Below are 11,259 nucleotides of genomic sequence, written 5' to 3'. Positions count from 1 at the left end.
TTTATGAAGCTGGCAGCCGCGCATAAACACTGCTCAGTAGTTGAATTTGTTTATTAGGATTGATCTGCGATGTTAGAAATATTTGGTTTCTTTTTAATATGACTGATCTGCCGAGCTTTTAGTTAACATATTTGCGATTTTGTCAACCAATTCAGCAACAAATTTTTTACCTGTCAAGTACGATTGGTTTTGGTGAGTGTGTTATCTTGACTCATGGTGCAACTCTAGTGAGGTTTGAAGCTTCTCATTGTGCTTATCTGAAAACAGAAATCTGTTTCTGGCTATTATGGCAATGTTTCATCTGTACAGGCTCTTTCTTTATTCTGTGTATCCATACAAATTTACACGACATCCACCACAAGAAAGTACTCTTCTTGGGTGCAGACTTTATGCAACTAATCAACGTTGCAAAAGTAGTACCTAGATTCTAGGCCATCAAAAGAATCCTAACTATCCTATTCTATGTTAAACACATCTAATCTGTAGAAAAGAGAGACAAACTCTAGCTTATTTGCTCCGATCCCTTGCAGCCAGCTAATGAACATGTGGCTAGGTGATCAAGACTGGGCATGGTGCTTCGCGAGCTTTGCAAGGACACCAATGGCCAAAGAATTTGTATATGTTGTCGGCTCAGTCATGGCTGAAGAAGTTGAACAACGATCTTCAAAGTTATCGTATCGATCAGGACCACCAACAATGGCACCTGTTAGCTCATTAGGATTGGAGTTTTCTGCATTGTACCAGTATATGAAACTCATGGAGCGGTCCACCAGTTTGTCTGGAGACATTTTCGGGACACAGGCACCTCTGTAATGAGCTTGAGTTGGAGGTTTGTTCCCAAAACTAACCATGTATGATTTTCCTCTTGGGTTTTTGCCTAGTATATCGTCCATCTACATATTTTAATTATTCATAAGAAACTTTGTGCTTTAATTTCTCAATGGCAATTTAAAGGTGTGCCCACCTATTTGCACAGTATATTTTTCCGACGAAGGAGATTGAATTGAACCCCTCAAATACATGTAGCTCCGCCTTTGCTGAGACGATCATGTGGTTATATTCATACATTACATGACCCCTCCAACCATTCCTAAAAGGAAAAAAAAAAGAATAAGAGAAAAAAAGAGTACTATTTAATGAGCATAATTTTTTTTAACAGCTAGTATAAAATTGCGTATTGTCCTGCGCCCACAGAATTAGCTCTCATGAGTATGACGGCATTATAATCCCGGACAGGCCTATTGCTAAATTTAAAATTGTGAGAAGCATAAAAAAAAGTGCAAATATATATTACCTGTTGCTTGGCAAAGGCCATGAGATCAGCAGAATTGAACTGTTTGTCACCACAGCGAAAATAAATAAATGAAATAAAATTTCCAGCAATAGCGCAAAAGATTTGAATTGCCTTGTCTTACCAATAGTAGTAGTACTAGTCGGGTACTTTCCTATTCCTAGTCCCTTGTTTATATGCGGTGTGTCAATATTAGTAGTAGGATTGGCACTATTCTTGTAGTTTCGTATCCCTGGATCTTTGTCATTACGTGTTGTATTATTTGCTTCTACTGTCTGGTTACCTTGTTGTTGCTATTGTTTCTCCATTACTCCATTTGTTTTTAACGTTTTTGAACCGAGGGTATTTCGGAAACAACCTCTCTACCTTCATAAGTAGGGATAGAGTCTGCGTACACACTACCCTCCCCATAACTCACTAGTGGGATTCCACTAGGTTGTTGTTGTAGCGCGAAAGATTTTAAGCTTTTTGATGGCATGGTCTGTAAGTTGTAGGTGCATAATCACTAAGAGGGAAAAAGTTAAGAATTATTAAATTACCTATGGAGTAGTGACCCAAGAAATAGTATCAATATTAATGTATTAAATCGACTTTCTTGATTTTAAAGAGAAGCAACAAGTTGCTTCTACCAAATAGTATAGTATTTCCCAAGTAAAAGTCATCTCCTTAACCGGTACCTTCTCATATTTATTCATATGAAGTTTAAAACTAAAGAAGATAATAACAAGTTAGGCTATATAGATTTTATTTTCAAATACTTCTAATCTTTTTAAAAGTAATCATTGAGCACTTTTTTTTACATTTTATTCAACTTTAAGTTTTCTAGACACTCTAAAATTTTCCATCAAACTAAGTTACAAAAACATGATCAGAATTGAAACCTAACTAATCACTTCGATTTCTCAAAATCTTGCAAATAAGCAAAGAAGAAAAGGTTAAAAACAAGGAGCTAGCTATATCAGTAGCTTAAACTTGTACCAATAGCACCAGCCAGAATCATGGTGGGAATGATAAGATCCCTTCGCCCTTAATTAGAGGTCTTGGGTTTAAGCCGTGAGAATTAAATAAAAAAACTCTAGCCAGGAGTCTTTCTCCGTTAATGGGCGTTACGTAGTGCGGATTAACTAGACGTTAAATATGAGTACCAGACATAAAGTGAAAAGCAGAAAAAATTCTTGTATCAATAGCATGCTTATGTAGCTTCGTGTCTAAGAAAAAAGATGGAGCAACATTTTAATGTCCCAAAAAAGGAGTAAAATCTAGAACAAAAGAAAACCTTGTACTCCAAGACAAAAAACCCACAACAGAAGGAAAATAAAACGAAATTAATCCATTCTATAAATGGCTAGGTAATGAAGTACTATCATATATAGCAATCCATTAAGAAGAAGAAATTAATATATTAAGATGAAAAAAAGCAAAGTGTTGATTGTAGGAGGAACAGGGTACCTTGGGAAGAGATTAGTGAAAGCTAGTTTAGCAAATGGTAATGAAACCTACATTTTGCATCGTCCAGAAATTGGAGTTGATATTGAGAAAGTTGAATTGCTTATTTCTTTTAAGATGCAAGGAGCTCATCTTGTTTCTGCTTCTTTTAACGATCATCGGAGCCTCGTCGACGCCGTTAAACTCGTCGATGTTGTCATCTGTGCAATCTCCGGCGTCCACATTCGTAGCCATCATATCTTACTTCAGCTCAAGCTTGTGGATGCCATCAAAGAAGCTGGAAATATCAAGGTATATATATAATATAATTAATGAAGAGTTTTCTCATGCACCGCTCGTTTAGGCACATTGAATGTGGAGCGAAAATATCATAACACTTCGAACATAAAATAGCACTTAATTATTCATCCAAACTGATTACATATTCATAATTATATAAAATATGCGTGTGTATTTGAGATTCGGTAATTTTAATCATTGCCAAGACAATTCATTTGGGATATAAAATATAAAAATGTACAGAGATTTTTGCCATCTGAGTTTGGAACGGATCCAGCAAGAATGGAAAATGGAATGGAGCCAGGTAGAGTGACATTTGATGATAAAATGGTGGTGAGAAAAGCCATAGAAGAAGCTCCCATTCCTTACACTTACGTCTCTGCTAACTGCTTTGCTGGTTACTTCCTCGGCGGTCTTTATCAAATTGGCCACATTCTTCCTTCTACTGATTCTGTTGTTTTTCTCGGAGATGGCAACCAGAAAGGTAATTTGTTTGTATAATTAGTTCCTTTTATCTTTCTGTATATGGTTTGTTCTGTATTTTGTATAACTATCTTTGTGTTGATTAATTTGCAGCAATTTGTGTGGACGAAGATGATATAGCAACATATACAATAAAGAGCATAGATGATTCAAGAACACTCAATAAGACAGTTTACCTTAGGCCTCCTAAAAACATACTTTCCCAAAGAGAGGTTGTTCATATTTGGGAAAAGCTCATTGGTAAGGAGCTTAAAAAATCAACTCTTACCAAAGAAGAATTTTTGGCTCCTATGAAGGGTAAGAACCGTAAATCATATACTCCCTTTGTCCCAATTTGATTGGCATTTCCAAAATAATGAAAATGTTGTATTGATAACGTAATTTTCTATGAAAATGTTGTATTGATAACGTAATTTTCTCTCTCTCTCTCTTTTTTTTTTTTTTGTTTTGATTCAATCAAAAACAGAGCTTGAATATGCAGAACAAGTAGGAATGTGTCACTATTATCACGTTTGCTATGAAGGATGCCTTGTTAATTTTGAAATAGGAGAAGGAGGAGTAGAGGCATCCAAACTCTATCCAGAGGTTAACTACACTACAGCCCAAGACTACTTGAAGCGTTACGCCCAAGTCTATAAGCATCATGTGTTGTAATTCTTAGTTCTAATTGGCTTTGTAAAAACAAAAAATTGGTTCTGACTGGCTTTGTAAAAAAAAATTATTTTCGCTATTAATATATTATTTTCTTTTATCAGAATTTATGATATAGATTATTAATCTCATATTTTAATTTTTCATACCTGTGCCAAGTACAGATTTAGATAAGGGAATGCTTTCCCCAACCATTATAGTTAAGGCTCGATTCGCGCTGACAAATACTCTAATTGAATTTATATGTTGCATTTGCTACCATCGCATCTATGTCCACTATGATATTACCTTCTCCGGTCTTCTCTCTAAAGTTCCTAGAAGTAAAATAGAATACTAATTTGAAATTATTAGAGATACATGTAATTTGATAACTAAATAATATTATTTAAAATTAATATTTGAAATAATGTCACGACCCAAATTCTCCCTCCCCGTGATGACACCTAGTCTCTATGACTAGGTAAGCCTAACAATTTACGGAAAAAGGAATTTAAAAGTACAACTAGCCATCTAACAGGTAAATATAGATAAAGTGTAAAAAATGCTGATCGGCATATACAATAATAACACTCTCGACCAATATACACTCCCAAAACCAGGAATCTCATGAATCACAAACTAGAGAAATTATATAGTGTCCTAACTCCAGAAGTCTAAACAAAAGTAATTACAGAAGGTCTATAGCTAAAAGGGAGAATAGAGAGAGACTTCTCGGTCTGTGGACGCGACAGATATACCTCGAAGTCTCTGAAATCGCCTCACCTCATTGATAGTATGGCTGAGTAGAAGAACCTAGATCTGCACATGAAAAATATGTGCAGGAAAGGGCATGAATACACCATAGCGGTACCCAGTAAGTGCCAAGCCTAACTTCGGCCGAGTAGTGACGAGGAAGGTCAGAGCCCTACTGGTTATATATATAACAAAGTAAAACAGTATGAAATGTGACAGTATAATTAAAATACTAATAGTCAAATGAGAATAACATCACTGAAAGAATATAACTCAGTACACAGAGATAGCAACATAGGATCTTCAGGATATCGTCCCGTAGTCCCAAATGTAAATGTGCAGAATCTCTCCGGGATATCATCCCGTAGTCCAAATCATACCCGGAATCCCGATCCGTAGTCCCAAAGTAATTATCTAGTACAGCGGGATCTCGCAGGATATCGTCCTGTAGTCCCAATTATAAATGTGCAGGGGGATCTCCTGGAATACCGATCCGTAGTCCCAAAGTAAACAGGCCGGAGGATCTCCCGGAATACCGATCCATAGTCCCAAAGTAAATACACAACAGTCTCAAGAAAGGATTCTACAATTCTATTCAAGTTCGTATCAGGAAAGACAGGAATTTCTACCCTAAACATGCTACACAAAATCCAAGTAAACAGTTAAAGCAGGTAAAACAGATAAGACAATTAGGTCACATAAGCATATTTTTCTAAGCTAAACAGGAGGGTTCATATACTAGTGTTGCTCAGTTAAAAGAAAACATAGATATTTACTTAATGAAAATGAAGTTTTTCAATAATTAGCACATGTACGCACTCGTCACCTCACGTACACAACATTTATATAACAACAGTACCAAAATCCTAAGGAGAGTTCCCCCACACAAGGTTAGGCAAGCCACTTACCTCGAACCAAGCTCAATCAATCCGAAATCAGGCTCTTGCCACGAGTATCCAACTCTGAGTGATCCAAATCTAATCAAATCAATTTCATAATGTAAATATAACTACAAACAACAAGTTTAGCTAAAGGAATCGAAGCTAAGGCAAAAAATTAGAAAAACGCTCAAAAATCCTCCCCGGGCCCACGTCTCGGAATCGGGTAAAAGTCATAAATTATAAACACCTATTCACTTACGAGTCTAACCATACCAAAACCACTCAAATCCTATACCAAAATCTCAATCAAAATCTCAAAATTTGGCCTAAGAACTTTTCTCAAATCTTCCCATTTTCACCCCAAATCCGAAATTAAATGATAAAACAAAGCTTAGATTATTGGGATATAATCAAAAAGGAGTTAGGAATCAATACCCACTGATCTTCTCTTCAAAAACCCCACAAAATTGCCTTCTACCGAACTCCTATTTGATTTTTTTGAAGTTATGAACTCAAACCCTCGATTTTTCATATTTCTACCAAGCGATTACCGCACCTGCGGTCATGGGGACACACATGCGGTCCCGCACCTACGTAAAAAGCATCGCAGGTGCGAAAACAACTTATCTGGGCTGGGGCCGCATTTGCGGACACTAGGCCGCATTTGCGGTTCTGTATCTGCAGTTACCCAGTCGCATCTGCGGTCCCTGAAGCATAAGACCAAATCCCACTTCTGCGGCACTGCACCTACGGTCCAAGACCCGCAGATGTGAAAACAACAGGTTCAGCAACTTTAGAATTTTCCTAAGTCTAAATTCAAATCCGTTAAGCATCCGAAACTCACCCGAGGCCCCCGGAACCTCAATCAAACACACCAACCAATCCTAAAACATCATACGAACTCAGTCGAACCCTCAAATCACATCAAATAATGCTAAAACCACGAATCACCCTCCAATCCAATTCTAATGAACTTGAAATCTCAAGAATTTTACAATCGATGTTGAAACCAACAAAACCATGTCCGATTGACCCCAAAATTTGCATACAAGTCACATTCAAAACTACAAAACTATTCCAACTTTTGGAATCAGATTCCGACCCCGATATCAAAATTTTACTACCAATCCGGAAACTTCAAAAATTTAACTTTCAGCATTTCAAGCCTAAATAAGCTACGGACCTCCAAAATACAATTCGAACACACCCCTAAGCCCAAAATCACTCAACGGAGCTAACGAAATCGACAAAATTCCATTCCGAGGCTGTCTTCACACTGTTCCGACTACGGTCCAACTCTAAAGCTTACCCTCTCATTTAGGGACTAAATGTCCCAAAATACTCCGAAACTCAAAACAAATCTTCCCGGCAACTCACAATAGTAGAAACAAATACGAGGAAAGAAGTTAAATAGGGGATCGAGGCGTTAATTCTCAAAATGACCGGTCGGGTCATTACATCCTTCCCCTCTTAAAACATTCGTTCGTCCTCAAACGAGCATAGAGACATACCTGAAGTGGTAAAAAGATGAGGGTAACAGCTGCGCATATCCTGCTCGGTCTCCCACGTCTCCTCCTCGACCGGCTGACCCCGCCACTGAACCTTCACTGATACAATACTCTTTGACCTCAGCTTTCAAATCTGCCTATCCAATATAGCCACTGGGTCCTCAATATAAGATAGATGCTTGTCCAACTGGACTGAACTAAAATCCAACACGTGCGATGGATCACCGTGATACCTCTGAAACATCGAAACATGAAATACCGAATAAACTTCTACCAAGCTGGGAGGTAAGGCAAGTTCATAAGCAACCTCCCTAATACGCCGCAATACCTCAAAAGGACCAATAATCATCAGACTCAATTTCCCCTTCTTCCCAAAAGTCATAACGTCCTTTATAGGCAAAACTCGAAGCAAGACTCTCTCTCCAACCATAAATAAAACATCGCGAACCTTCCGGTCGGTATAACTACTCTATCTAGGCTGAGTTGTGCGGAGTCTATCCTGAATCACCTTAACCTTCTCCAAGGCATCCTAAACCAAGTCTGTGCCCAATAATCTAGCCTCGCTCGGCTCAAACCAACCCATCGAGGATCTACACTGTTTCGCATACAAGGCTTCATACGGTGCCATCTGAATGCTGGACTGATAACTGTTGTTGTAAGCAAACTCCGCCAGTGGCAAGAACCTCCAAACTCTATCATGCATGCACAAAGCATATCCTCAAGAATCTGAATAGTGCGCTCGGACTGTCCGTGCGTCTGAGGGTGAAATGTTGTGCTCAACTCCACCAGAGTACCCAACTGATGCTGTACGACCCTCCAGAACCGTGATGTGAACTGAGTACCTCTATCTAAAATGATGGAAACTGGAATACCATGCAGATGAACAATCTCCCAGATATAAATCCCAGCCAACCGCTCTAAAGAGTAGGTAGTACACACAGGAATGAAGTGCACAGACTTGGTCAGCCGATCCACGATCACCCAAATGGTATTGAACTTCCTCAAAGTTCGTGGGAGTCTAACTACGAAGTCCATGGTGATACACTATCACTTTCACTCCGGAATCTCTATCTGCTAAAGCAAGCCACCCGGTCTCTGGTGCTCGTACTTCACCTGCTGACAATTGAGGCACCGAGCTACAAACCCCACTATATCTTTCTTCATCCGCCTCCACCAATAGTGCTACCTCAAATCCTGATACATCTGTGTGACACCTAGATGGATGGAATATCGCGAACTATGGGCCTCCTCTAGAATCAACTCCCGAAGTCCATCAACATTGGGTACACATACCCGATCCTGCATCCTCAATACCCCGTCATCACTAATGGTCAAATCTTTGGCATCACCATGCAGAAAATTGTCCTTAAGGGCAAGAAAATGAGGGTCATCAAACTGGTGCTCTCTGATACGATCCAATAAGGAAGACCGAGAAATCACACAAGCTAGAACCCGAGTGGGTTCCGAAAGATCCAATATCATAAAATGGCTGGCTAAAGCCTGAACATCCATCACCATGGGCCTTTCTGCTGCTGGTAGATAAGCCAAACTCCCCGAACTCTCCGCCCGGTGACTCAAAGCATCGGCCACCACATTGGCCTTGCCCGAGTGATACAAGATAGTGATATCATAATCCTTCAGCAGCTCTAACCACCTCTTTTGGCGCAAATTAATGTCCTTCTACTTGAATAGATGTTGCAAACTCCGATGATCAACATAAATCTCACAAGGAACACCATACAAATAATGACACCAGATCTTCAAGGCATGAACAATAGCAGCTAACTCGAGATCATGGACAGGATAATTCTTCTCATGTACCTTCAACTATCTGGATGCGTAGACAATCACCCTACCGTCCTGCATCAATATCGCTTCAAGACCAATTCTTGAGACATCATAATAGATAGTATAAGACCCCGAACCTGTAGGCAATATCAATACTGGGGTTGTAGTCAAAGCTGTCTTGAGCTTCTGGAAGCTCTCCTGACACTCTTCCATCCACTTGAACGGAGCACCTTTCTGGGTCAGCCTGGTCATAGGTGCTGCAATAGATGAAAATCCCTCAACAAATCGACGGTAGTAACCCGCCAAGCCAAGAAAATTACGGATCTATGTAGCTGAGGATGGTTTGGGCCAACTCTGCACTGCTTCCACTTTCTTCGGATCCACCTTGATCCCTTCATTTGATACCACGTGACCCAAGAATGCCACGGAATTCAGCCAAAACTCACATTTCGAGAACTTCACATATAATTTCTTTTCTCTTAAAGTGTAAAGCACTGTCCTCAGGTGCTTCTTATGATCTTCCCGACTCCGGGAGTATACCAGAATATCCTTAATAAAGATAATGACGAACGAGTCAAGATATGGCTAGAACACACTGTGCATCAAATGCATAAATGTTCCCAGGACATTGGTCAGCTCAAATAACATAACAAGGAACTCATAATAACCATACCGAGTCTTGAAAACAGTCTTCGGGATATCTGGTTCCCGAATCTTCAACTGATGATAACCTGAATGCAAGTCAATCTTAGAGAACACTCGTGCACCCTGTAACTGGTCAAACAGATCATCAATACGAGGTAAAGGATACAGGTTCTTCATTGTAACTTTGTTCAACTGGCAATAATCAATGCACATACGCATAGAACCATCCTTTTTCTTCACAAAAAGACAGGAGCACCCCAAGGTGACACACTGGGCCGAATAAAGCCCTTATCAAGCAATACCTGTAACTGATCCTTCAACTCCTTCAACTCAGGAGGGGCCATACAATAAGGAGGAATGGAAATGGGCTGATTTCCCGGCAACAAATCAATGCCGAAATCAATATTTCTATCAGGCGACATACCCGGAAGATTAGTTGGAAACACATTAAGAAAATCCCTCAATACTAGAACTGAATCAACTGTAGGGGTATCGATGCTGACATCCCTCACATAAGCTAGATACGCGTCACACCCCTTCTCTACCATACACCAAGCCTTAAGGAATGAAATAACTCTACTAGGAGTGTGATCTAAAGTACCCCTCCACCCTACTCGCGGTACACCTGGCATAGCTAACGTCATGGTTTTGGCGTGACAATCAAGAATATGATAATGGGGAGACAACTAGTCCATGCCCAAGATAACATCAAAATCTACCATTTTAAGTAATAATAAGTCGACTCTGGTCTCAAAAACACTAAGAGAAATCAAACACGACCAATAAATGCGGTCCACAATAAGCGAATCTCACGCAGGAGTAGAAACATAAACACAGGAACTAAAAGAGTCCCGAGATACACCCAAATACGGGGCAAATAAGAGGGCACATAAGAATATGTGGAGACTGGATCGAATAAAACCGATGCATATCTATGACAAACCAGGACAATACCTGTGATGATAGAATCGGAGGCGACAACTTCAGTACGAGCAGGAAGGACATAATATCTGGCCTGACCTCCCCTTCTAGGGCGACCTCTACCTCCCCGAACTCCACCTCTAGATGGCTGAGCAGGTGGGGAAGCAACTGGTGCTGTGATCATGGCTTGGGAACTCTGTGGAGCACGCTGTGGCTGAGAAGTCTATGGAGATGCACCCCTCCTATGTCTGGGGCAATACCTCACCATATGGCATGTGTTGCCACACTCAAAACAAGCTCTAGGAGAACGTGGCGGCTGTGACTAGCTTGGGCCAGGTCTGCTGGACTAACCACTGAAAGAACCCCATGTAGGAGGCGCACTAGATACTGGAGGTGCATAATAAGGCTCCTAAGGTCTAGGAGGAGCTGAAATACCGCTGGCTGCTGGAAGAGCTGAATGAACGGGGCGACTCATATAACCCCTACCATGACGAACTACAGATGGAGCACGGGCACCAGAATAATGGCCCGACTCTCGATACCTATTGGCCTCCCTTTCCTCTTTATCCCGAGCAAGCATGGCCTCTACCCTCCTAGCAATTCTCACCACCTGATTATAAGAAATATCCATCTC

The 11,259-nt window shown here is 40.1% G+C and overlaps 2 protein-coding genes across 2 annotated transcripts; one reads left to right on the top strand and one right to left on the bottom strand.

Annotated features, from left to right (window-relative positions):
- Nucleotides 1-557: 557 nt before the first annotated feature.
- On the bottom strand, nt 558-893 carry LOC142163066 (endoglucanase 16-like). The gene has a single exon (XM_075220317.1). The coding sequence runs from the start codon at nt 891-893 to the stop codon at nt 558-560; it is 336 nt and encodes a 111-aa protein (XP_075076418.1).
- A 1,761-nt stretch (nt 894-2,654) lies between these two features.
- LOC142163557 (bifunctional pinoresinol-lariciresinol reductase 2-like) lies at nt 2,655-4,245 on the top strand. Its single transcript, XM_075220852.1, has 4 exons — nt 2,655-3,028; nt 3,260-3,500; nt 3,593-3,796; nt 3,966-4,245. The coding sequence occupies exons 1-4, from the start codon at nt 2,699-2,701 to the stop codon at nt 4,151-4,153; spliced, it is 963 nt and encodes a 320-aa protein (XP_075076953.1). The 5' UTR covers nt 2,655-2,698; the 3' UTR covers nt 4,154-4,245.
- Nucleotides 4,246-11,259: the final 7,014 nt, after the last annotated feature.

This window comes from Nicotiana tabacum, chromosome 8 (genome assembly GCF_000715075.1).
Source record: "Nicotiana tabacum cultivar K326 chromosome 8, ASM71507v2, whole genome shotgun sequence".
NCBI lineage: Eukaryota > Viridiplantae > Streptophyta > Magnoliopsida > Solanales > Solanaceae > Nicotiana > Nicotiana tabacum.
The sequence above is the reverse complement of the archived record's forward strand: the minus strand, read 5'-3'. Positions and strand labels throughout refer to the sequence as shown.

What these genes read in the sequence shown, in the direction of transcription:
- LOC142163066 (XM_075220317.1), bottom strand. Translation starts at nt 893, where the DNA reads ATGGACGATATACTAGGCAAAAACCCAAGAGGAAAATCATACATGGTT.
- LOC142163557 (XM_075220852.1), top strand. Translation starts at nt 2,699, where the DNA reads ATGAAAAAAAGCAAAGTGTTGATTGTAGGAGGAACAGGGTACCTTGGG. An exon ending in AAGAAGCTGGAAATATCAAG is followed by an intron (nt 3,029 to 3,259) that starts GTATATATATAA and finishes AAAAATGTACAG; the next exon opens with AGATTTTTGCCATCTGAGTT. An exon ending in ATTTTTGGCTCCTATGAAGG is followed by an intron (nt 3,797 to 3,965) that starts GTAAGAACCGTA and finishes AATCAAAAACAG; the next exon opens with AGCTTGAATATGCAGAACAA.